General features: G+C 41.0%; 1 protein-coding gene across 1 annotated transcript in view; it reads right to left on the bottom strand.

Annotated features, from left to right (window-relative positions):
- JARID2 (jumonji and AT-rich interaction domain containing 2) overlaps positions 1 to 27,457 on the bottom strand; it is a 201,111-nt gene that overhangs the window by 23,114 nt on the left and 150,540 nt on the right. The window contains exons 5-7 of the mRNA XM_084281620.1: positions 20,295 to 20,471; positions 9,456 to 9,685; positions 907 to 1,924 (exon numbers count right to left, since the gene is read on the bottom strand). Coding sequence (XP_084137746.1) covers positions 907 to 1,924; positions 9,456 to 9,685; positions 20,295 to 20,471 — 1,425 coding nt within the window. The remainder of the gene's footprint in view (positions 1 to 906; positions 1,925 to 9,455; positions 9,686 to 20,294; positions 20,472 to 27,457) is intronic.

The following is a 27,457-nucleotide window of genomic DNA, read 5'->3' as shown; positions in this document are numbered from 1 at the left end:
GGCAAAATTCTAGCCTCAAGTTGCAACATGCAGATCCTGCGCGATTTGACTCAAAACACTTCAAAAACAAAGGAGAGGGTTAACACAAATTAAAAACAAAAGTTTGTTACTGTATCATGGCTGCACAGGCAGTCGAGATGGAGGTGGCTCATTCAATAGTTCATTTGTATGCTGCTGTTGTCATGTTTTTATAAACTATTGTCACATTTTTGTCACGTGTCATATTTGACAGCAGACCATAAACCAAGAATTCTGTTAAATAAGTGATTCTCACTCAGGCATTAGCCCTGGCAGACACCTGCTGAGAGAAATAATGAAACCTCCATTTTGCAATCAACCACATTTTACTGCCTATTCTTGACACTTAATGGTTGTTAAATGTCAGCAGGTCACTGCAAATTTGTGATTTTAAGTGCCTGAGTACCCAAATAGAAGTCAGTTTCAAGATATTTTTCCCCTTGGTTAAATGCTTGTAAAGGAAGGGGGAAAAATATTTGTATTCTAGCTTGGCAGCGTTGTAACCTGTTTGGAAAACACCTTTGGTACGGTCCAAGAACATTCCGAGGCAACATTTAAAACCAAGACTATCAATATCCATAGCTGTACTACTTAATAAAAGAAAAAGTAGGGAAAGGAGGAGATCCTTAAATCTGAAGGCCAGGATGCTGTATAGCGTATTTCCCTGGGTGAAATAACGAGCTAGCAGGAGGAAGGTGGCAATACAAAGCCTCCTGGCGAAGCTCTCCCACAACCTACCTGCATCGTATCTGAGCCAAGGGAGAGATGTGACGCTCTGTAGTGTTAATTGAACAGGGGTTCAGTTAAGCATAAAGGCAAACGGAGCATAAAGTTGCATATGGACTCTAACAAGCAGCGGCAAAAGGCCAAGGAAACCACAGCCCTTACCTATGAGTGGGAGTTCGTCCATGGTAATGCCCTGAGATTTGAGGTGCTTCTTGATACAGGCCAGCCGCTGCACGTTGGGTCCCCAGCGCCTGCCTAGCTTGTGTATGTGCTGAATCTGTGTCACAAACCGCATTTCATCATTTAGCTTGCACTCAGGTCTCCAGTCTGGAGGAGGAATCACCCTGCACATCCCATACTTCTCTACCTGAGCTCGGACTGACTCAATGTATATCAGTGGGTCATGAAATTCCTTGGTGGAGGGCCTAAGGATGGGAATCTCCCCCAGCATCCCCCACCCAGACTTACTACTGCCCTTTTCGTGCTTTCCCATTGAGTCTTGTGGCTTGTGCAAGGACTCCGCTTGAGAGGTAGAACGATTTTCACAGGAGGCATTTTCAGTTTTGCCATGTGCTTGTTTCCCTGGCGTACTCTTTCCAGCAGTGGCTCTTTTCGGCCTATTTCTTTCCAAATTCTTCTCTGGCACTTCCTTTTTAAGGTGTCCATTCAGCAAAGGCTTTTCTACAGCTGCCTTTTTGCTTGCAGCTTCTGCCAAGTTGATGGCCCCTTTCATTCTCTTGGTGGGCGACTGTATTTTGTCTATGTGATTCGTCTCTTCCAGCCTCCTCTTTGAATTGCGCAGCCCCTCCCTTAACTGTCTCCCCACCTCCTTAGTGCATGTCTTTTGGTTCAACTTGCCATTGACTTTTACACCATTAACAGCGGTATTGTTAGACTTGGATGCTCCAAGGGATAGCACCTGTTTGCGGGTTTTTGCATTGCTACTTTCTAGTTTCCCTGAGATTGTGTGGTTGACAGGTGAACTGGGTTTGTGGTGATTTAGTTTGGTTTCCTTGACCAGTTCTTTCTTGGCTTTGGTGTATGTGACAGTTCCCTTTGTCACTGTTGCAGTGTACTTCACAGTTTTGGACGGTGAAGGTCTGACTTCTCTCATCTTTTTGGCACTGGCTGCATTTGCACTCGGAGATGACATTCGAGTGACTCCGTTGACTTTAGAAACCTACCAGGAGTGTCACAAGGGGAGCAGAAGGAAGGAAACAGAAAACAGAAGAGTAAATTAATAATGTTACCACGCTACCACACCTTCCCATTTGCTGGACGATCACATTCTGCAGTCCTGACTCCTGGCCCTTTTGTATAATGTTCATAAAATATTTTTCACCCAGACAAGAGAAGAGACAGGGCATTTAGAATAAAGGCATTTAGAATGAACAAATAGAAATATATATATATATATGTATATATATATATATATATATATATATTTTTTTTTTTTTTTAAATGAACCAAAAAGTCCCCAGAAAGCCATTCTTGCTTTCAGAAAGTACAAAGCCTCTGGCATGAAGAAGGGTTACATCACTTGCATTACCCTCTTCCTTGTCTACCAGAAAGCATGTTACAGTATCACAAAACACTTGTAGTCTGACCTACAAACTAATATTTTTATTATCTCCTTTTCCAGCCCTCAGACACATTCCCTCTCCCACCCAACTTCCCTTAAGTACACACACAATTTGCTACTTAGCAGACAAACTAACCAGTGCATACCACCTACTCTAACTGGAACGGGCACATTTTGCAAACGCCAGACACTTGGATTCAAACAAACCTCCTCTCCATACATATAAAAATAAATATGGAATACATTATGCACCCAACAGAACAGGACAGCCACGAGGGATCCAGTCTGTCATGCATATTAAATCTTGGGAGGCATCTTTTTGCTGAGGTTAACAACAAGAAATACAAATTTTTAAAAAAGATTTTGTTGTTTTATTTTTGTGTTTGTTTTGTCCTGGCTGTCGGTTAGTTACTGGTTGGTTGTTTTGTTTTTAAGTTTGATATCTGGGCAGTTTTACTGACACACATTTTGTTATTGCTCACTAATGTGTCATTGCAATTTACAAGTGCTGGACTCCACTGCTTTCTGTTAGGCACTTAAACCCAATTAGGAAACTAAAATTAGTATTTTAATTAGAAGACATGTTAAGCACTGAGAGCAACCCTCACAGAAAGAACCCCTCAGCTTCAAAGGGAATTGTGACAGCTCAGCACTGTCAAAGCAAGCACCATTACTAAGAAAATGAAGTCCAAGTTTAAGCCTTTAGCAAGTTTAGCACTTAAACAAATTTAAATAGTTTTCTCTCACCTCCCTAAACTACCATGAGTTCAGAAAAATACATCCAAAAATCACAAACATTGATAAACGTGCTCAAAGTGAAAGCATACATTACAACCACCCCTTATGAGCACTCAGGTGAGTACCACCAATTCTGCCAAATCATGCTTTACTATTACACTTTCACAAAACTTGTCAAATCAGCTTCAAATAAAGAATACAAGAATTGCAATCGCTTATAAAGTAGGGAAAAATTGTTATAAAACAGGGATAAAATGGAGGCTGAGAAGATCGTGCTCTGGTCTCACATTAAGTGACTCGTGGAAGAGGAACAACAACCTGGGATTCTGCATACCCAAACGTGCCTGTATATGCGTACACTTACTAGGTGCCATTTCTCCTTTGCACTCCAGAAGCTGGAGCTGTAATAATACCCTTTTAAAACCCATCCATGTTCTTGTCCTTCACATGCTTTCCAAGACAGAAAAACTTGAGGGAAATCCAGTTAACTGATTACCTGAGCTTTTACCCTCAGCTTTCCAAAAGATGTCTATTACCTGGAAAGCAAACGCTTGCTAACAGAAACACGTTTACCATTTTCCCTTGAAATTTAGGCAGTACTCTGCATTTGAAATGGAGGCCTGGGTTTGACTTTTACAGAGCCTTTTGACGCTGCAGAACAAACAGAGTAGAGATGTGCTGAGACATTGCCTCCCGCCTGCAGCTGTCAGAAGTGTTGAACTCCTCTGGCTTTATAGTGGGAAACATTGATCACAGGTTTGGTCTAGACTAATAGAGAAGAATTGATTGAGGATTGGAAGGGGAAGGTAAGCTGGGTGACAGTGATTATGAAATGAGTTTTCAATTCTAAGATGTGACAATAGCAGAGAAAGGAAGAAAGACTTGGAAAAATAAAAAACATGGAAAAAAAAAAAAACAATTCCCACTCAAAAAAGAAAATGCACGAAACACAGACCATTATGCACAAAGCATAGACTGTTATGCCTGGTCACAAATTTCTCAACCAAATAGAAAACTATAAAAAAAAATATCACAGTAAAAATGGAAACAGAGTGACTAAGGGCAACTATAGAGGAACAGCAAAAGCACGTATGGATAAAATCAGAAACGCCAAGGTGCTAAAGCAATTTCGGGTAGCAAGGGGCACAAAATGGAACACAAGATTTTATAAATACCTCAATAATACAAAGATAACAAAAGGCAGTAGATTCACTACAGCACAAGCAGTAGTATAGATCAACCACTACATAGGGAAGGAAAGCAAATGCAACAGTTTAGCTAAAGAGTGCTTCTTGTGAGTTAGCCCTCACCAAAAGTACCATTGTGACTGAATACTTACCAGATATATTAAAAATAAAATAAAAAATAGATATATCATTTTCAACAAAAGAGCTAGGAAGGCAACTACAGCAAGCTATAGCGTACATAGTTAACTTAGGGCATGGGTCCTGGAGAGAAATGGAGGAGGGCAGGTAGACTCTGCCAACTTCAACCCCTAAAATGATTCTGGAACCAATCATCAAACAGTTTATTTGTAAACACACAAAAACTTACTAAGATAACAATAGAAAGAAACACAAAAAAACACACACACGACATACACACTCCACCTCACGGTTTAGCACTTTGAGCTAATTTAACCTTTTTCTGGCAGACATCTGGCTGAGCAGGTAACAGGGCACCTTCGCTTCAGGAGGGCTCCTGTCACCGTCCCAACAAACAGGCTCTGGAGGCACATCCCAGATGCAATTACTGCGAATTGGCTTCACAACAGATTGAAGAAAGTCATCCTCAAGAAAAGGTACTGTTGTCACAGTTTACTGTCATCCTGGGAGGGCATTTCAGGTGATTGTTGTCAGGGGCTTGTCTTGGCCTCGATGTTGCTAAGTAATCCCATTAGTAACTTGGATTATCCTAAAATTCACCTGTGATGCGCACTGGGAAGGGGCTGTAAGCACTCTACTGACTAGCTCAAAATCAAAGGCAATCTTGAAGAATTTATGTCAGAACATTTCTACAGTAAGAGGAAGTGTTATTTTGGAAGGAGAAATCGAATACGTCTGGGGGAAGAATAATACCTGGGGAACACAGTGAGCTGCAAAATGCAGTGGTGGTAAAAGCATGCCAGTCTCTGAGGCCTATTAATGAAAATGTCGAAAGCAAGAAGCACAGTATTTCCTGCACAGGGTTGGGCCCAGGATTGGGCTCATATTAACGTAAATTTAGACAGTCTAGAAGAGCGTAAAACATTCAGGTATGTAGAAGATACGTTCTTTATTGAAAAGCCAATGGAGCTGGGCTTATTTAGTCTGCAAGAGATGACTAGGGGAGAACTTTGTAATGGTCTTCTGATGCATATTCAGATCCTCTGAAAAGAGACAGTAAATACTATTTTCCATGTATGAAAAGAAAGGTGAAAAGATGTCTACAAAGACGATTTGAGTTGCAGCTTGGAATACCTTATAATTAGCTGAAAAGAAAAATGCTGGAAGAAGCGGTTGATGGACATTGTGAAATCTCCTCTACTGGAGGTTTTCAAGAAGATTTCAAGAAGGCCATAGCTATATTATATAGCTCTATTACAGTGAAACTCCAGAAAACTGAATTTATTAAGAAAGCGGCAACTTATCACAGCTGTTTAAGAGTTGTCAGAATACCTCCACAGAATGAAAGCTTAGATCTCTCAGGGCCAAGCCTTGCACTGAATAGGTACGTAGGCTTCAGCTATCTAACCTCCTATCTTAGATTACAAGCACACTATTTTGAGTTTTGATTCAAACCTAATGAAGTTATTCCAATGACAAACCAGTCCTGAAGTAGAGGAGTCTTTGAGAGTACCGTAATTAATAGAATTGTTTCTGTCTGGTTGCTAACTAAGGAGACCCTGGAAGAAAGAAACAGTGCTGCAAAGTTCCTCAGATCCATCATCTTTCCAGAGCAGACATAACTCAGAGTGGTTTTCAAGTGCTTCTTCCTCTCCCCTCCCCACACGTCCACAGGTACCTCGAATGCTTTGAGAGAGGATAACGTAAGCTTTAAGACACAGCAGTACTCTATGGACCAGAACAGACCACGCTTCAAACAGGAATAGGCTGCAACAAACATCTGGAAACAAATGGAACAAGCAACGTGGCCATAGCCCACCATCAAAGCAACAGGTGGGTTCAGGATTTCATGTTGACAAATGCGAAATTCTGGCTGGTCAATAAACACCTACACGTTCCTGGTCTGTACTTGTCTCTGAGGACCCATCACACGACTGGAACTGAAAGAAACAAGAAATTGTGGTAGCCATTTTCTTACCTTTCTACGGTTAATGTCTCCCCCCAAACTCAACATACACGCACAGAGTCAGCCTAAAAAATTGGCCATGCTGCCAGGTGCACAGGTTCACCAAATGGGGGTCTATGCCACAGCTCCATCCTGAGGCAGTGCTTACACTGAGCACATCAGAAAGAAGTCAATTGAATTCAAATAGTAACAAAGTGATTGACATTAGCCTTAAATGACTGAAAGTCTTGAGCTAAAAGTGAAACTAGGGATACGAATGTGAAGCTTATTTTTGCTTTTCAGCTATCTGCTCAGTTTTGCTGATATATTTTTGTCTTCAGACCACTCTTTTGACTATTCTTTTCTCCACTTTGCTGAACACTTGCCTTGCAAGATGGTATGATAAATGTTAAATTTTGTTGGCTTTTTAAAAGTGAATGGGACCAGCACATTGTCTTGCAGAAATTTGTTTGTTGGATTTGAACTGGTCTACATACACATCCCTGCACAGCACCTAGGATCCATCCTCCAGACACACATACACACACAAACACACACACAAAATCAAGCCAACAAACATGTTGTTAGATAACAGCCACAGTAATAACAGCAATATTAGCAATACCAACAACAATTTTGGTCCCAAAATATTTGTTACACTACTCGTCTTGAATGCATTCATACAAATATTTCTGTGTTGATATATGAGTTTTGCAGATCTAAATTACCATATTAGGCCAAGAGAGGGCCCCATTGAACTACATTTCCTTTGCACACAACCCCTTTGCAGAAGAGGATTTGGGAAGATAGCAAGGGAAGAAGAAAGAGAGAGGAAACGTGACAAGTGCAAATGCAAACCAGAAAAAGAAAGAAAGAAAAAAGAAAAAAGAAACTCTCATGTAATTTCTAGTGTTCTGCTTTTGTTTTCCCTAAGACTGCACAAAACAAAACCACATATATAAGTAAGCCAGGTAAATGCACATGAACAAGAAGCAAAAATGTACTGGAAGGAGGACGAACATGCAGCTGGCACCTGGGGAAAACAACTCTCCTTTTGGAAAATACTGAAGAATTTAACAAAGATTCCTAACAAGAGCAGAATTTTACTATGTCTCAACTCTTACATCTAAGGTTTTACAGAAAGCTACGCCACCTTGTCAGGCATAATGCATAGTCCACCTTTACTTAGTTACAGCCACATTCTCTTTAAAATTAGTTAGAAAGGGCATTTGTCACTGAGGGGTGCAGAAGAGAAATAATATAAAAATTCTCTTTTAAAATAAAAATCATTTTAAAATAAAAAATCATCACCTCAACTTACAGCCTCTTATTTTCTGAAGCTTGAGGTGTCTGTGTAGTGTTGCCGTTGGTTATACTGAGTTGCATTCGTTTTTCTCTCCATTTTTTCACAGCACATTGGAAAAAAAAACCCTATTATTCTATGACACAAAACCCACTTGGACCATGGACAGAATTTTTCTACAGCTGTCTTTTCCCTTCTTAGAACTACCTTCACAAGTGACAGCTGTTGACTTTTACGAGAATTGTAACTATTCATACTTTGATAATACAACTTTAAAACATTTCACACAAGTGTTCCAGTGAGTTAAAATAAAAGTATAAATTGTATCCTTACATTTTGGGAAACTTGTTCAATGTGAAGAGCTCATGGCAGAGCATGTCACAGCAAGGACCACAGGATATTGGCAGTCACAAGAAAAAGCCAAAAGAAAGAATGCAAACGAAGGCAGGCATTCAGGCTCATGACTCAGTAAGCAAAAAATGCCATGGGGGGAATAAAGAATGCAGAGGTACAGGGAAATATACTGTACATAACCTTCAGAATCTCAGATTTGATTTAAAAGGTAATACAAATCCAATGGAGGTATTTCAGGAGAAGCTGAACACCACTGAAGCACGGGGCATGGAAGATTTCCTTGGCAAGAGCACCGCTGTTTTTCTTTTTGCTGTTTTTAATTTCCAAGCCTACGATTGAGAGGTGCCATTTAAGGCCTTGACAGCCCTAGAAGATGGCAATTCCAGCTCCACTGAAATCCACCCTAGCCTATTTGGAAGAAAAAACCTTTAGATGCCAGCAAATAAAAAACTGGCTGTAAGTGGCCTGCTGAGAATTAACCACTGGAAAGAAAAAGAAAAAAAAATAGCTGTAAGTGCAGCAAGCTTACTGTACTGCCCTTCTCCAGTGCGGGTACTCTGCTAACCCATCCCCAGGCTGAATTAGCTCAGGCAAGGTCACAGCTCAGAGAATTTAAAAGGATATTGACTGAGGGTTTTGAAAATCTTTTATAAAAAATAAAAACAAAAAACAAAAAAAAAAAAAACAAAAAAAAAAAAAAAAAAAAAACAACAAAAAAACTAATTTGCCAGTTTCTATTTTAGAAGCTCTTTGATCCAACCATCAAAAATAGATGGAGACACATCCTGCCCAAATGCAAGTCACAAGCACTAAAAGGTCATTCTACTAAACTTACACCCCTCAGATCAAAGTCAGGCTGACGCAAACTTCTTGCTGGACTTTTTGCTAACATGAAAACATTGAAACATGAAAACCTTGCATTTCTCCCTCCCTGGTATGTCCACTGCGAAGGAGATAATATCCTGGAATACTTTCTTTATGCATTCGTCCCAGACTCTGAGGTTTGTAATGCCCACATGCAATACAAGACACCTGAGTGTAACAACAGCTTCTCTACAAGGCCAGCCTCTAAGATAACCCAGGTGGACCAGCTGTACACCGAAGGAATTCATTTTTGCCATGTGATGCCAGCCTTGGTGCTGTCAGCAGAGGCCAACAAGGGTGCCACTCAGAAAGGTTTAATAAATAAAGATGTTAACTTCACCCTTTCATAGCTACACACTGGATAATATAAAGAGTGGATTGTAAAGCGTGCTTTATTGAAATGACCTACTATGTATGTAACACTTTTCTTTTTTCCTTCTTTCTCTCTCTCTCTCTTTCACTGAAAATTAACTCCCTGCTGTCTCCTGAGCACACTTTTAAGGGCTGCCATGTTCCCTCCGTGCCATGCAGTGGAAAATGGAGCTAGCACCTTAAAAGTCTGCGTTTCCCATGTGTCCGCAGTAGAGCATAATTCATTACCTGTTTCCTCAAGTCCTGAGCCGATCTATGAAGAGTGTGGTGGTTGTTAGCGGTGAGCCCTTTCGTAGAGGAGCCAGTGTTTGTAGTAGGATGGTGATTAGCAGCAGCCTGGTCTTTTCGGCTCTCAGCCTTATGTTCACTGTTCTTCTCCTTCCCTGGTGTGGCCTCTTTGCTTTTGTGTTTCTGAGCAGGTTCTTTCTCCTTCGATGATTTGCTGGACCCATTGAAAACTGAGAAGAGGGAAAACCAGACAGAGTATTAAAGAAAGGGAAAAAAAAAAAAAAAAAAAAGTACATACGAGCCTACATTCTTCATTCAAAACAACCCAACTTTCTTTGCTGTCAGTGTTCAATATTTAGTGAGCATCTTGTTCTAGCTAAAGCAAAATCAATATAGAAATAGAAGCGCTATTTTGCATATTTATCTAAATTAACAGGTTTACTAAAGTGAGCTATTTCCTTTGATTATTAAAGCATTATCTTCAATATCCAAATTAAAACATACAAGGTACATTGCTATTTAGATTGACCTAAATATAGACTTTTCCATTTGATTTTTATTTATGACAGTTTTAATTAACTTTTTGCTGCGGCACTGAGGAAGTGCTGAACATAACATAAACAGAAAAAGGATTTATTTTTACTTTAACATAAAGAAAGGAAATGTTCCATAAAAAAGCATGTTTTGTTTTCATCAATATCCAAACTGCTGAACCAAACTGACAGCAGCTTGCTTATAGCAGACAAGCTGCAAATAGAAAAAGGTACTTCTGCAAATGAAGGAAAATAATAAAAACTGTTTGGAACATGTCAGATAAAGTAATGTGGGGGGCCCAAGCTGAGTGTCCTAGCTTTCTGCTGAAGTTAAGGGATGAGAAAGCACAGAATAGAAACCACATTTTGGGGGCAATAAATATGATGTAAAAATGCATACAAGTCTATCTCAATAAGGTTCATTCCTTTCCCTCTGCTGAATTTAAGAATATACTTTGCTTTTTATTGTCAGGGAACACAGAAAGTCGAGGTTTTTATCTGTATTTTTTTCAAAAAGACAATTTTGTCCTTTAGTCTGTTTGTTAATCGAAATATGGAGTAAATATATGTAAGTGCTTCCTGTTCATCAGTGAGGCACTTGACAGAGGTCTGTGAGGTTTGTGATCTGACATCCACAACGGCCAAGTGCTCCCCTGCCTTCTCTACTCATCTACTCTTGTTTTTCAGCCCTCTCTTTTGACCTGGCTTCGGGAAGGATGTAAGTAAGAAAATTCCTAAATACTCAACGGCACAAAGATCTGAGAATTGTATGTATTGCACATGACACACACTGTCTGTTTGGGAATATTAACTGAATGAATTAAGTCATTGTTTCCTTGGGAAATGAAAGCCGTGTTCAATCCATAAACACGATATGCCTATGACACATTCCTTTTTATCTAAATTGCAAAGCTTAGCTGTCTCTACAGATGTCCTGCAGTAGTAGTAGAGGAGTAGTAGCAGTAATAGTAGTAATAATAAGAAACCAGCAATCCTGCTGGCCCGAGGAGGTGCATCTAAGCTGCTTCTGAGCTGCTAAGGTGTATCAAAGCTGCTTCACCTACCTCCCAATCTTCCCACCGTGCCTCCAAAAATGGAAATTCCAGCAAGCTACCAACAAAATTGTTATTCAGGTCACTTATCACGTTGGGTTGGTTGTAAGCATTAAAGCAGAGGATGTAAAAGAAAATTTGCAACTGTACATTATTCCACCTCCTCCTCCTTCCCTCTCTTCCCGTTGCATAAATTGAGGAGGAAGGAGAGAAATCCCGTCTGCAGCGAAGTCACCGCAAATTCCCCTGTGGCTTCGGCTCTGCCGAGCTCGGGAGCAACTGGCGCTGCCCCAGACAGCCGAGGATTTCTCTATGATTTCAGTGGAAGTCTCATAACCTCCGCGTCTCATTTCCAGTGATGGAACTGATAATAATTGCCAACCCCTCTCGGGGAGTTCACGACAATACATTTATCCTGCTTTGTAAGGAGTTCTCACATCAGATGGAAGGCAGGACGACTGCACAAAGTGCGACTATTTATTTTTAATAAGATGTAGCACAAACAAATGATGGCAGCTTTGTTAATACGTATTTCATCACTGCAAGCGATATTTTTCTTCCGAGGGAGCAAAATGTATATACGGAGCTGCTCGGACGGAAACGCTAAGTCAGAGAGATTACTTTTCTGCATTCAGTTGCCACTTTATAACTGAAAATTCCTAAAACAGAAAACACAGCCAAAAAGCCAAACTGTGCACTTTTATGGTTCACCAAAAAAAAAAAAAAAAAAAATAGCAGCGAACATGAGACAAGGTATATTTTATATGCAACAGCTCATTAATTTTAAGTGTCGTGGGAACCCTGCCAGTTTTACCCTCTGAGTAATTATCTTTTGTCTTAATTTGTAAGATTCTTGAAAGGGGGAAGAGAGAAATGAGAGGAAAAAAAAAAAAAATGTTCGCTCTCACAGGAAAAGCTTAAAAAGCTTAAACCCTGAGAACACAACAAAAAGGGCAAGACGTAGATGCAAAACGGTCCTAGCCATGCTGTCTCTAGTTATAGGTGGTATCGGTTTCTATAAAAAAATTAGTATTTCTTGCTTCAAACACTTATAATATTATTATATCCAGACAGGTGTAAAAACCTTTCTGCAATGAGTTCTGCCAAATTCGCAACCATACTGTATCAACAAGTATCTAAGTGTTCACCCAGTTAATTACAAAACAGTATCACAAGCCAAGCATTTAAGAAAAAAAAAAATCCCATAGACCATGATTTTGCTCCCATCTGAGCAAAAATGTGGAATTAAGTTATTGAGACTTACAGAGTATAATACAGGATCGAACTTTGGCCCAAACAGCTAGCAAGACAGTTCAGTGAAACGATGAAATCGCCAGGGAAGGAAGACCAAAAAGCCCCCAAAGAAATTTAATTGTTGAAAAGTAACCGATAATAAGAAAGAAAAATCCACTTCTCAAAGGAAAACAAACAACCACAATACCAATCGTGCATGAAATATCGCTGAGACCAAATCTTGTTTAACTAGAAAATGATTACTGATTCTTTTGTATCTTCTTATGCAGCAAATTGCATTTCCCCTCATGTCTGTCAGCCCTTCAATATTTTTCAATTAGAAAAGCAGAAAATGTGTACCTTATACTTTACTAAGCTCAGGTATAAACATGCCACAGCTACAATGTCCCATCCTAGAGATAACTCTGACATGTACAACATCCAGTGACACTTTTTTTCCTTGTGAAAGAATAGTCAATAAAGGTTTCATCCTTGAAATGATTATTTCATTAAAAAATAAAAAATAAAAGAACGGGGGAGGGAAGAAAGAAAAAAAAAAAAGAGCCACAGAACTCATATTGTTCAATCTCTTAAAGTCTTGAATTATGATTATTTTACACAATCTTAACCAGTTCTGTACTTCCAGAACAGCTTTTAGTTAAAGGCAAGAGTGCTACAAATACATGATTAAAAGTATAAGCAAATTATTATTGTTCAGAAACTTCAAATAGAGTACGTGGATATCATCTTATCCGTACCTATCTGAATGCTCATTCTGAAATGCTGCTTCCTCCAAAGCAATTATTATTATTAGGCTGAAACAATAAGAGTCCCATAGTGAAATATTTGTGGGTCTTTTGGTTAGCAGTGATGATCAAACACAAAGCAATTGAACCACTACATTCAAAACTTGCAAGCACTGAGGTTTTTTAAACCACTGATATAATTTATGGCAGCAGAGCAAAACCTTATGGCAAGCATCATCCCCCACGGACGCAGCGCAGCTCCCTTTGCAGAAGGGGACCTGGAGCCTGGGCACCAATATTCACACAGGATCGCATCCAGGGATTTGGGGGTATCTCATTTCAAACCATGGTAAAGAATCCCTACACGAACCAATGCAAACTGTGCAAATCATGCCTGTAACTAGGTACACCTATAATAACGACTACGAAAAGTTTGATCGAGTAAGGTCATAGATGTGCTTGATTACTACAGATTAACACAGCATTTACTAAGGGACTTGACACTTCACTAAGCTATAAACATTTATTAAGTAAATGCAATTTTCTGCAGCAATTTTCTGAAGTATTTCTGGAAATATATATGCATGCAATTATTTTATAGGGTATATCCAGCCATCCATTCAGAAGCCAACTTATATTTTTGTACAATAATCAGGTTTTCACTATTTAAACGGCAGAATTACAGGACTGCATTCAGTCAACAGCTGAGACTATGTGCAAAGCTTTCTCTCACGAGCCCTCCTCCAGCTTACCAGTAATGCTCTCTGTAGACTCCCCTGTTATCTCAAGCATAAGGAACAGCGGAGTGTTCACGTATGAACGTTTCTGCTGTATGTTCTGGAAGATAAAGGCACTGACCATACATGTACACACATGCTGCATGTAGCAGAGCTCGTGCTGCGTAAAGCAAGTGATTGCACATTCATAAAACTATTCAAAACAAAGAGGGAAGATAAGAGTGAAAGGGAAAAGTTTTGTTTTCAGAAGGAGAAGAGGGAGCCTTGCCAATTTTGTGAACCCGAGCCAGCTATTCCAATGCAAACCTCATGTTGTTACATAGATCATGTTTGGGAAGAGATGTAATATTAATCAACTTTCTGGCATTAAGTATCCGTTACTGTACAAAAACATTCTTGCTCTGGCTTTAATTCAGTTTTAAGTCACTGTGAAAACATTTATGTGGCTCTCAAACTGCCTTAAAGGACCCAGGCAATAATTCTTTTCTCCTCCCGCAGGAACTAAAACAATGTTCTACTTCCATAAAACAGAACATTTTAATGCTGCCAATTGTTTTCCTTAAGTGTTGGGTATGCTCAGACTTCTATAAACCATTCCAGAGATAGGAGCTCTCTTCCTGAGCCCCAAACACTACCTACATACTTGGGAGGTCAGTGGCAAAGGTGTATTTCAGGAGAAGAAAAGGACACCATGACACTGCTGGTGTTACGCGGTGTGAAAACACTCAGCACAGCTGTTTCTGCACTTCTCAAGCCTTAACCCAGCCAGCTCTACACAATTTGGACGTGGACAACTCCGAAACAGAATTTCCCCAGCTGTATGCGAACCGAAGACAAACAGGAGAACTGGCTGCTAACATGGCATTTCTTTTTGCCACTATCAATAGCACAACGCAAAACCCTTCACACACATCGGGCCATCGCAAGGAGCGTTATTGGTATGAGGCACCACACCATTTGCAAAAATCCAATACCAAGTGTCTCATCTTAGCACAAATTCATTACTCTCACCTAACCGTGATGACAAAAACAACGTCGAAAGGGTCACTCGCTAAGCAGCAAGTCCATACAAGAAGTGTCTATCTGTTACCACGAGTCTCTCACCAGGATAACAATTCAATTTTTTTTGAGCAACTTCCAGCTCCCCTATTCTTCTCCACAGGTCATACATCTAGCTACTGAAAAGCCACAGATCCCCAAATGTGTTGTGTCTGATTTGCATATTTAAATATGCAAATTACTGCAAAACGGGTAATTTTCATGTTACATATTTTTGCAGAAAAATTAAATGTGCAAAATGTTTATTGCAACAATTACTGGTTCCATGGTATTTCAACAAAAGGCTGTAAATCATCAAAATAATTGCCTACCCATTAACTATTGTAGCACTGTGCCTGAAATTTTCTCATTCTGCATTTTAGCTGGATGCAGAAAATATATTTCTTCTGAGTGTTTACCTCTTCAGGATTAATTTTACTGAAAAAGATGCACAAGCCTAAGACTCTGTCTTATGTACCAAACTACAAATATTTAATATTTTTTTTAAAGGCAACTGAATGAGGAATTTCAACTATACACTGGATTTTCTTACAGAACACTCAAATGGTAATGTATGTAAAAGATACACCACTTTATCCCAAGATGTACAAGCAGTGCACTGAACTACATCCTGAAATAAGAAAAAAAAAAAAAAAAGTATCTACGATCTTTTCCAGTACCATTTTTGTTATTACACGTGTAAGGAAATTACTCCCCTAAATTATCCATTGCAAACTGAGAATCGAAACATTCTTCAGCATTTTTGGCAAGCGAGGAAGACAGCACTAAAGCAAAGTATAGGATTTCTAGTGATGCCTGCTTACTACACACTACTGGCAGATCTGTTTTGAAATTGGAGCCATCAGAAAAAAGGCGTCTATAAAACTCCCCCCCCTGCCCCATTTCAGACAAAAGGCACGCAGACTGTTTTTTATCTGACCATGTTAACAAAACACAGCGGGGACCAGGACCTGTTTTTGCCCCAGCCGGCTTTTCCACACTGAAATCTCATTTGCTCTTGGCTAAGGAAATCACAAAGAAGTCTGTTTACAAATAATGACAGCTAACTCTGTTTTCCTAAAAATAAGCTAGGATTTAATTGTCTGTCTCGGGCATCTGAGGACAAATACGGCATTGCCAGGTACGCTGGCACAGAGGTACACTTCTCTCCACCTCTGAACCTCTCTGCTGGTGTCAGAAATAGCTAATCCTGCAACTGCCTTACTTGAGGAAATTGGCCGACCATTACTGTAGGAACTGCTGCCCTCAGAGCTGTCTACTCAGCTCTATCTGGGGACGCTGCTCCTCCTCGAGGCCCTTTTCCAGTCCACAAGGCCTTAAGGCTCCTTTTAAGTGGAGCAACGCCGTCCCCTTTCCCTCTTTCAACGGGACGGACAACCCGGCAGCTCCCTGACTGCATCCTCCAGCTCCAGCTCGCAGCCTGCCTAACAAAACACTTGGCACCTGCACACATTTTCCTTCAGGAGCCTGCGGAGGAAACCTTCTGTTGTGCCACAGAACGAAATCGAAGTAGGGTTTATTTAGTTGCGAGGAATTCAAAGAATTAGTCTTACAGAGGCCTAAAGCCTCCTCTCTTACCTTCACGTGGAATTTCCTCCAGGCGGCAGGGAGGTGTAAGTCACGGCCAAGGGCCTGCTTGCCCTGCGCGTCAGCCCGCTGTAGCTGAGGCCTGACACCCTCCTCCCCTTGCAGAAGGTCAATTTTCTAAAAAATCAACGTCTCCCCATCTCCTCCTCCACGTCGGCAACGCGCCCTGTCGTCCAGGCTGTGGCTGGGGAGTTCCTCCCCACACCTGGCAGCCACACTGAAGCAAAAACGCGTTGCGTAGGCCAACGCTTCCGCCTGGCTTCCCCCACCAAATTCCTTGCATTCACAGCCCCGTCCTAGTCTCGGGTGGACTGGTGGTTATTTGAGATGGGTACAAAGCACAGGCTGGGAAATAAGCGTACCCATCTGAGCAGCACACAGGCATCCTGTGACTGGGCATCCTGGATGTAAATTCTGGGAACGAAGGGGGGTTCCTACACCCACACTCGGGCTGCAGTTGCAACCCAGGCATCTGAACTTCTGCACTAGCTGAGGCACTACGCGCCACATCATCCCTAGTTTTCCATATGTCAGAGTTGAAATTCACCACAACCTTACTTAGGAGGTTTGAAGTTAAAAGGGAACTATGTGCTTTAAAGGGACATGCATCCTTGACATGCTTTCCATCACGCCGTTCTAACATCGCTTCAATATACTGAACCAGCGAGATGGATTACGTCCTTCTGACTGAATGTTCGTACGGTTTCTTAGCTGAGAAAATATTCTTTTGAAGTCAGTAGCTATATGGAAATTAAGTGATCCAGTTGATTAGTTTCTGGCCTTTCACCATTTTAACCCTGCTATAAATCCTAACGCAATTAAAGTAATTCTGATTAGAACCACAATTCCACACTGCATTTCAGAAAGCTTCTAAAACCTCCTCCTCAAGAGATATGCACTATTACAGGCACAGACCTCTGCTAATTTTATTGCCGAATTTGACAGAGAAGTTATCGATGGTGTTTTGCACAGGTCAGACTAGAGTCGAACTCTGACTTGAGTTTATTTGGGACACATGATATATAAAAGCAAGCAATAAACACACACACATTTTACTCTACAAGAGAACACTTTTCTTGTAAACAAAAACTGAAAGTCGTTAGCCACTGTCATCATCTCTTAGTGAGAAATGCTCATTGTAAATTTAAGCATTCTGAAAAAGACAGATATGGGAGGAGCGAGCCAAGAGTTAGGTGCAGAACAACCCACACAGCATGAGGGAGATCCCTCCAGAACTAACATCAGTTTCTAACCAAGCCAAAAAACACCACCAGTGACACCCAAGCCTTTATCTGCTGCTAACTAATCTTAACATATGTCAGACCTGGCCTGATCAGCTGAAGTTTGGCAATGACATGAAACCAGTTTTTAAGAGCACAGCTCCAGCATTTTCCCTTGTGGCAGCTGCAGCAATTGTTTTAGAAAACAATTTAACTGCAACGCTGTCACCGCATGCACTCAGACATTGCACGAAGGAAAGCCTTGCACATTGCTGCATATCCCTTTTGCACATGCCCACGGATGTAGGGGATAAACACTTCTCTTGCTAAGCATTTCACTTTGCTCTTTAACAGTTAGATACTTGTGCAGCGTATCAGAAATACTAAGAAAGGAGGAAGAAAAGGCAGAGGTAATCATCTGATTCTTGAAATAAGCTTATCGCAGGCACGAAGCTTGGAAGGCGACAAGTCAGTTGAGTCAACTGAGTCCAATTCATGCAGCAAGCTATGCCACGTGCTACATCAGCTTCTCATTCATACTTGGGCATTTTCGATCTAGTTATCTGTCCAAAAGGTGGCTCAACAGGCTAGGTTATAACACAGTTTGGTTTACAACCCTAATAACATCCCCCCTTGGTGTCAGAAGAGGATATTGACAAATGACTTCACCAGGAAAGTTGTTCTGGTCCCCATTTAGTAGAAAGCAATCATTTGACACTGTCTAATGACATTAATCAAGCTCTGAACCTTTGTTGTTGTATGTCATAGCAAATGCTTAGCATTTTCAGGTCCAAAGTACTTGACTACACATTGTACATTAAAAACAAAAGACTTTAATTCATTAAAAATAGACTCTCACGCTAGATTAAGTTCATTTGGTGCACCCGTCCCTGGTCTGCCTTTGTGTGTGGTCTCATTTAAAAGAGACACACATGAACCAGAACCTACTTTATTCAGAGGAAACAAAAATACTATTGGCTGTCAACCAAAATAACAGACACTGAGAAATGGGAATACTCCTGGGTAAGGAGATTTTAATTAAAAAATAAAAAGAAGAAGGAGACAAAAAAAGGAAATGACAATGACGATGAAGAAGAAGAAGCTTCCTTCTCTGGGAATTCCTATTTCATCACCTTTGTCAAAACATCTCACATTGTCTCCTATGTATTTTATAAAGGTCTTTTGCACATCTATTAAAGCAGCAGCTTCACTTATGCTCAGTCTGATGTATATTGATAAAGATTACGAAGCCATTAATGGCTCATTAAGTTTGCCTTTACTTACCCCCAATTAAGATTTCAGGTGTCTCTGGTTTTGAGCTAATTTCAAAGTGGCTGCCATCTGGGACATTCTCAAGGAACATGATCAGCTCCTTTTGTAATGATATATCACATTTAAAGCTCTAAGGCAGCACTTCTGTTACGTGCAGTCTCATTTTCCATATACAGAGCTTTGTGCCTGTTACTTTGTTTGGTTTACTTAGAAATCAATCCAAAGTGCTAAGTTTTGATCCATGGCTTTTACAGCATTAAAGTGCCTGCTTACAGCTGACAGTTGAAATATTATTAGGTATGACAGCCCTTTCTACTTCTCCACAAATCGTTCACAAAAAAAAGGGGAGTTTCTGAGCTGGGGTGTGCAATAAAAAACAGATTCAGCCATCGCCATGAAAAATAATTCTGGTATATGTAACAAGGGATTTCTTTACAGAAAATTTCCTTTTGAAAAGCAGAGATAAGGACCGGCACAGTGATGTAATTGGGATCTATTCATCTCTTCTTCAGAGCAGAGAGTAGCATGAAAGAAGAAAAAAAAAAAAGCAGGCACAGGTCACAACCACCTCTGAAGAAGTGCTCTGTAGAAACACCTTCCTCTCCGTCCTGTTGCTAAGAGGGAGGATGAACAAGCAGTCACCAGAAAGAAAGATTTTCATGGTAAACTAATACTGGGGAAGGGAATGGGGAGCACAGAACCCATTTTGAAATGATGACAGACAGAGGGGGCACAGACTTGTCATGATACAATAGCTTTGCTGGAGACTGAAAGCAAGTCATGCAGGACTTTGGCAGTAGAACACCATGGCACGCTCAGAAACTTTCCAGCATGGTTTTGAGTTCTTCCATTTTACACTAGCTGATGTTGCAACATAACACTGATAAACTTACCAAGATATGACATTAGGACATTGTGACAGAAGTATTTTGTAATGAATGGCGTTTTTGTTGATTTGCAAAGAAATAAATGACTTCATCAAACTTCTATAAATCCCCTCTATGTTACCAAGAGCATAAATGCACTATCTTTACCTATGGCAACTGTGGTATCAATACCGCACGTGAGAAATTAAGTGTTGCCCTTTTCACATGTTTTGATAACACTTATGAAGTACTTAGATGCTTATATTTAACTCTGATAAAACAAATTCATTCTAGATTAAGCATCAGTCTCAAAAGAGCTAGAGAGTGTCTCCAGCCCTGCAGTTACAGCTCCAGCACAGAGTTCAGACCGCCAGCGGAAATTGGTTAAAAAAGAAGATGCTAACACTGCATCTCACTCCATTTTCCCATTACGGCCTACATCCTTATTCACTCAGGTCCACAAGGATGTACAAGGATTCTGTTCTTAAGTTTTTCTACTAGGCAGTGTAGGAGAACAGCACTATTTAGACCTACCTTGCCCATTTGGAACTTGTTTATGCGTTTTTCCTTTCCTGGGGGTTGACTGGCATGATGATGAAGCATTGTTTGTAGCTGTTTTTGAGTCTTCTGTCTCCTCCTCTTCTTCTTCTTCATCCTCATCATCCTGAGAACTTCCAAAGTATACCATGTTGCTGGGCAGGGCTGGGGAACCTGATCATTAGAAAGAAATGGCTCATTAACATCGTTACGTTCACTTACTGCACTAACCGTACTGATCATAATCTACTTGAGTGTTATGCATAGAGAGGGAAGAGGCACCCAGAGATGGAAGGTCACAGTAGTGCGTGACTAACTGGAGCCTTCTTTATTTGTTTCTACCAAAAGAATACGTATGTGCTTGAAAAGGAGGGTTCCCCCTCTCAAAAAAAAAAAAAAAAAAAAAAAAAAAAAAAAAAAAAAAAAGCACATTGTATTCATACTTTAGACAAGCAAACAGTCTTGCTACAAGCCCTAATTAATAGCTTTGTGTATTCAGGAAAGGACTAATGCACGTGCTTCATTTCGAATGCATGCTTTAGTGCCTTACTGAAGTCTTAATGCATGACCTAGAAGCTTACAGCCTTTCCAAATGGAAGAAAAAAGAGCATTTAAAAACCAATCTGCACCCCGGTAATATTTTTAGGTTATTATTACAATAAAATATTAGTGTTTAAACTTCACAATGCTTTGCAAACCTCTACGGCATTGTACACAATGCTTTGCAGTGTTCTGGTTCTGTTTCACACAAAGAGGAAAACTCAAACGTGAGATGCTTCAATTTGCCTAACAGATCCCTGGCAAAGGAGAGAAAAGAGCAAAAGTCTCCTGACTTCCAGTGTGCTCCTCTTGAGGATGTTGCTTCTCCTTTACTTTCCATAATGTTCCCCCTAACCTGCCTCGTCCACACGGCATACAATTCAGTGAGAGGTAAGTGAGGATCCACAAGTCTAACAATGACATAGGACTCTAATTTACATGTACCTCTTACACAACATTTCTTTTATGCATGCCATGCAACAGCTTGGGCTTCTCTGCACTGTACCAGGACACATGATTGTAGTACTGTATTTTAAAAAACATAAATACTGCAACAACTAGTAGACACTTTTCCTTATCCCAGGTGTTAGTTCGTACTTTGTTTTTTCCCAGGAAGGACAGGTGTCCCAGGAGGTTCCGACTTATTCACAAAAAGATTATTTTTTTAATGCAGAATGGGAAGAAATAGAAAATCTATAGAAAGTGTAGAATGGGGACTTTTTACTTCAGTATTCCTCTGTAGCTAAATTAGACTAAGAACAAGGAGAGCTGGGTTTCAGACTCACACAAGATAGTGACTATCTGGCTGCTGCTTCCTTGGCACTTCTGGCTTTAAGCTCTTTAGAACAGCAATTCTGTATTTTGTTTGGTGCCTAAATACAGCACAAAAACCAGGATAGGCCATTCCTGCGATGAACCATCCTTTCTGAAGGATCAGAAACCCACCACAGCATCTCCCTCAAATAAATCTACAGGAAGACTCAGGAAAGGACAGAGCAGGCAGTGCAGCAGGACACACAGCGACTGTCTCCAGAGGGAGCAAAGGGCCATTTAGATGGGGACACACCTGTGGCATTCACAAAAATAGGCCACTGCTATGCAGGAAGCTAAAGCTGGTAGCAGTAAAGCTGTGTGGACTTCTATCACACGCAAAGACCTTTGCTCCCGGTCTCTATAGCAGACCTTATGGGACTGCAACTGCCCTGGGGAGAAGCCCCCGAGATAACTTGTGTATTAATCCATCAAGCCTAGGCCTGAAGGGTTGTGTGTGTGAACACACACGGTTATCCTGAGGGGAGATCTGTATTAGCCTTCTGCATGCCACGACTTTCATATCCGTAGAGACTGATGATCAAATGAAGCTTGACTCCTGACCTATTTTGAGGCATGGGAGCTGTAACAACTGACAGAAACAAAAAGTTTTGTGTTTTTGGCCTAGAAAAAAAGCCCAGAACTTTTTGGCATACGCTAAGCAATCATCCAGAGAAGGCAAGAGGTGCTGAGAGGCACATGAATTCTCCTACCTGGGGGCAGCTTTAGTCTCAATAGCAACTAATTAGAGAACTCCAAGGCAGTTACACTAGGGCAATGCAGCCTGAGAAGTAAATTATCTTTTTAATTCCATCCAGGTACCCAGGTCTGTACTTCAAGTCCGTATTGAGTATCACTTTTCATCAGGATCTGAAGTCTGACACCATTAGTGCATTAATGCATCAACAAACGATGGCAGTAAAATAAAGTCTCTGTCAGGATCCTTCAAAATTGGACTCGAACACAGACTGAAATCTCTTATAGTTAGAGAAATAAATACTTTCAGAAATTTTATCCTTCCGAGAAGCTAAAATGGGAGACCAGATATGGAGTCTATTCTCTAAGCCTTGTCTTCCCCTGCACTTCCACATCCCTGAACTTTGGTCAGCTGGCTCCAACAGCAACCATCAAAAAAAAAAATTATCATCTGTGATGCAAATGTTTTCCCTGCAACAGCAATCTTCTTTCTTTTTGTTTTGTTTTTAAGCGCAGAATAAAATGTAGTACTACCTGATTCTGCTTAGAAAGGAAGGAAGGTCTAACCCAATTGAGAGAGCAGACACAAGCTTTACCTAACTCCTGGTATTCAGCTGTTGTAATCTCAGCACATAAATCTCCAGCCAGAATGACATTTTTTAATTCTTTCCAATCCAGAACTATGAACAACAATGGTTAAACTGCATTCCTTGGACAGCTGGGACTGTTTGGGGAGTACATTTGCAGAGAAATTAGACTAGCAATGTCCAATAACAGAGTAGAGTCCTGCTAGTCCTCACTTTCCTGATCTAAGTGCTCTGCAATATGAGACCTCAGAGAAAAGCTGGTGTTCACTCCAGGTCACCTCCTCCCCCCCAGCTTTTCCTACACGTTTATTAAAGTTGACTTGCAAAACAGTAAAGAAAGGATAAAAAACAAACAAAGAAAACCACTGGACTCAGGCATTCTTGTTCTGTTTGAGCATCGTTATGGATGGAAGATACTGAAAGAAATCTAAAAGCTTTAAGCTTTCTTGCTTGCTCTTTATATTAGAAGTACTTTCATCGCCTTTCATAGTAAGATTTCAGTTCTGGAATAGCCTCAAATACTGAGGATTTGTTCACACCTATGTGCTGAGCCAGTTAAAAGCACTTCCAATTTAAATCTATGTACCTAAACATGTCCAGAAGGCTGGGAAAACAGCTAATTTAAAACACTGAAATAGGCCGTTCATGCCCAAGATAATGCAAATTCCAGTTATGGGCAAATGAAGGAATTAAAGGAAAGACAAGCCTGCATGTACGCTGTGAATTCATTCAAGCTAAAACAATGACAATTCGTTTCATAAGTGAAGCTGCGGTGCTAAGAGTAAAAGCTAGGTGATCACTCAACTTCTTTACTACAACAAACATTCCTGTCCTGTATCTATGCTGCATCCTGAGACTGCACAGGGATGTGCACCTGACGCCATCGCCTACCTCTGCAAGGGACCCTGGTTCTTACTCAAAGCTGCCAGTTTGAATAAACAACACGAAGTAGTGCTGTTGTAGCCATGAATGCCTAGGACCACTGAAGATCTGGAAAAGAACACACTCAAAAGCTATTTTTTGTTTTTGTTTTTTTGTTTTTAATAACTGTATCAGGATGTCTAATAAAATGTATTACCCCTCCTCATAAAACTTGCCTGGCTTCACCTGTAGTTAAGAACACAGTGTTTGGCTTCACACACAGAGACTTTGTTGAGAGTTGTTGCTCTCAAGTTTCTCCGTGTGTAACAGGTATTTATCATGACAATGACACATGGCACCAAGATGATAAAAATCCTTCAAAATGGCATGAGAATAAGGAACACTGCAGGTTCACCAGATTCAGACATATACAGACATTCATCGAACACACAGCTGTAGGCAATTCCTTGATTATTATTATTTTTAAAAATTTATTACACACTACTCTGCACATTAATATCCGAAGTAAATCCTTCTGTCTTTGCCTGGACACACTCTGCAACGCAACCACGAGGCAGCTCTGCTCCATCATGTCTGCACGCACGCTACCAGCCAGGCAGCACGAGCAGAGACGAACAACCAGCCCTCCTCATCCTCTTCCCCTCCCCACCATTTCGTTATTCTCAAAGCCTGCCCAGGGCAGTCTAAAGAGCGACATTAGAATTTAATTAGTATCAAAACGCAGAAGTGGAGAACTCCCGTGCTGCAGAGAGAGGGCAACATCTGTGCCCAGGAGGTGGTGCAGGTCAGGTCTCAGCACTCTAGGTATGTAATTCCCCCCTTTCTCGCTTTCTATCCCCAAGAAAAGAGCAGAAAATCTGCAGTGGAGTTATGGGAGCCTGTGGCCGTATTGAATTTTACAAGTCTCCTCCTGTGTCGGGAGCCCCCAAGTCATGCAGGCAGCTGCCACCATGGGGATTGCAGTGGATGAAAGCAGAGAGGCGGGGAGCTGCACTTCGGTGCCTGGGGAAAGTGGGTGAGCAGCCCTCGACACTGAGACACCCGTCCTGCCTTGCTCCGCATCAACAGGTACCTAGAAAACCGCTCGCTCAGCAGCAGGGCACGGGGCAAAGCTGATGGTAATCTAGAAAATAAAAATCTAGAAGAGAAATTTAAAAGAAATTTCCTCCATCGAGGCTGTCTGTGGCTGTGCGTGCATTTTTCTTGGCATCCAAACTGGCCTACAGAGCATCTACCCCACCTGGCCTCTGGTTCTTGCTCCTGTGCCACCTCTTTGGCTGTGGCAGTGTAATTTTTTTTTGTGGGGCCATGTGGTGAATCAGATCAGGGAACCAATTCAGGTTAAAATCCCAGACTAAGGAAATTAAAGTCCATTAATAAATGCTGTAACGACAATTTAAAGTTACAAGCTCTCGGGTTGAGATTTGGAAAATTTCTGTGCACACTTTTTCTTATTGAACGTGCAGCTTAATACATCACTATATTATTAAACAAAACATGAAATGCAGTACGTCTCCAGTCTCCTGGAGGAGCCATACGTTTTACATTCTGCCTTGATGGTGTCTAGGCACTCCCTAACTGCACTTCTTTCAAGGAGGCTGATTTGTTTTGCATCAATACTTGCATAAATCACGTGCCGTCACCAAAGAGCTGGATGAGGCTGTTGCAACACGATGGGTGGGGAGAAGAATGCAGGGCAGAGAAATTAAGCTGAAAGAAAGGGCATGTAGCAGCAGGGCAGAAGAAGAGGAGCACAGATGGGCTGGGCTGGGAGGGAGGTGAGCAGGGAGAGGTAAGCCAGCAGGTGCACGGAGGCTGCGGGACAAATGGGAACAGGCAAATGCTGGAAGAATTACCGACATTATGTAGTAATAAGTACAGTAAAGAAGGAAGGACACTGTTAATTTAAGAGCTGTATCTATCACATAGTGCTGCCCACCTTTCTCAGTTACCAAGTCAGGGTCATCTCACGGCCAAGAGCAGAAACCCCATAGCCAAGGCCAGGCAGCATCCCAAAGGGAACTTCTCCCCTAAATCCCTGCGGGAAGGCCAAATCACCAAATGCAACCCTCACGATGCAATTCTGCAAGCCTGACAAATTACCATGGCTAACTAAGAGACTGCAAGGCAACAAGAAGCTCGGCCAGCAAACAAAGTGCCCACTCCTCACCAGCATCACAGCAGGAGTTACCTCCCCTATGGCCGGGTGCCACTACGCTTGAGAAATGTGGAGAAAATCATCCATGGTGATTTTTCTTTCTTAAATTCACTCATCGTGGTCACAATGAGCTATAAATTATTACGAAAAAAGGGAGGATATTCAGTTATTTAAAAAATGAGTTCTGAAGTATTGTTGGCAACTGTTTCTGCCAGTATCTGCAGTTTCATTATTGAAATCCTCTCTTGAGTATTTTTGTCTTCCCTCCTATTGTGTGCGAGCAACACAAAAGAAAAGCTAACTATATCGGAAAAACAATTACCACAGCTATACAACAAAATGTTGCCTAATGGATATGAAAGGATGACAAATGTATGTTATGTCCTCTGCTATAACAATTTGATGCTCGTTCCACAATAAGCACAAAGCAAACTACGTGGGTTTTTTGCTTTTTTTTTTTTAAGTTTTGTGGCGTTGCTTTTAGCAGCCTCCTGGGAAAGCTGCTACCCTTCGCACGTACAGCATCCGGGCCTGCTGCTCACAGCTGATGCTTCCACAACCTGTGCGTCCAGATGCATTGAACTCAGCAGCAAGTGCCTGATTAATAGAATAAACTCCCCTCTTTTTCAGCCGTTTCATTTGGCTAATGAGGTCATTAAATTATTAAATTATTTTTTTATTATTTGACAAATGTGTAATTTTCCCTCCTAATTTACTGTATGTTTTGTTTCTCATTAAATCGCATTAACTTTTGTCTTGGACTAGCTAAACACACTAAAAAAACTCCGAATTTGGATCTGAAGACTGGAATCAGAAGTATGGAAAGTGCACGCGCTTTGCCAAAAGCACTATTTCATTACTCTTCAGAATTAGCTGGCAGCTTCCCTGCAATATTTACTGAAGTACAAACCAAATGTTTTCCTCTGGACAGGATTCAAGCCGTGGTATGTTACAACCACAACAAAAATCATCTCAATCCAAGAGCCTTCTCTGTAGTTTGGGCTGTGGTTTCTGTAAAACTGGAGGATTCTTCTCCCTGAATTATTTATACTGACTCCCCCTCGAACTCCTCTCTTTTTTCTCCTAACAATTAAACATAACCCAGATGTGCTTTGGAAAAATCTTAAAACAATTCGAGACATCAGAATGATTTAAGCACAAGGCAGGTCAAGGCATGTGGGACTTAAGCCTGCCCCAATAAACACGGGGCATGCCAAGCTCTACAGCGAGCCATGGCCAGAGGTTTGGCTTCTCCTCTGACACCCGGCCCCATTTCGGGGCTGTACGCAGGTGGAAAAACCTTGCCTCCCAAATGTTCCCGATGCCCTGGCATCTCAGTGCTTAAAATTTAGGGCCTGATTCTCATTTATTACATGTCCCACTTACTGCGTTTTGACAGGACAGCGTAAAGACCCTGAAGTGCGAATAAATGTAATTTATGCCCACGCTTTATGGCCACTTTACAGAGCGAGGCTAAAAGAGAATGA

This window comes from Netta rufina, assembly GCF_964035555.1.
Source record: "Netta rufina genome assembly, chromosome: 2".
Classification (NCBI taxonomy): Eukaryota; Metazoa; Chordata; class Aves; order Anseriformes; family Anatidae; genus Netta; species Netta rufina.
Note: the sequence above shows the minus strand (reverse complement) of the source record. Positions and strands in the feature narration are given on the sequence as shown.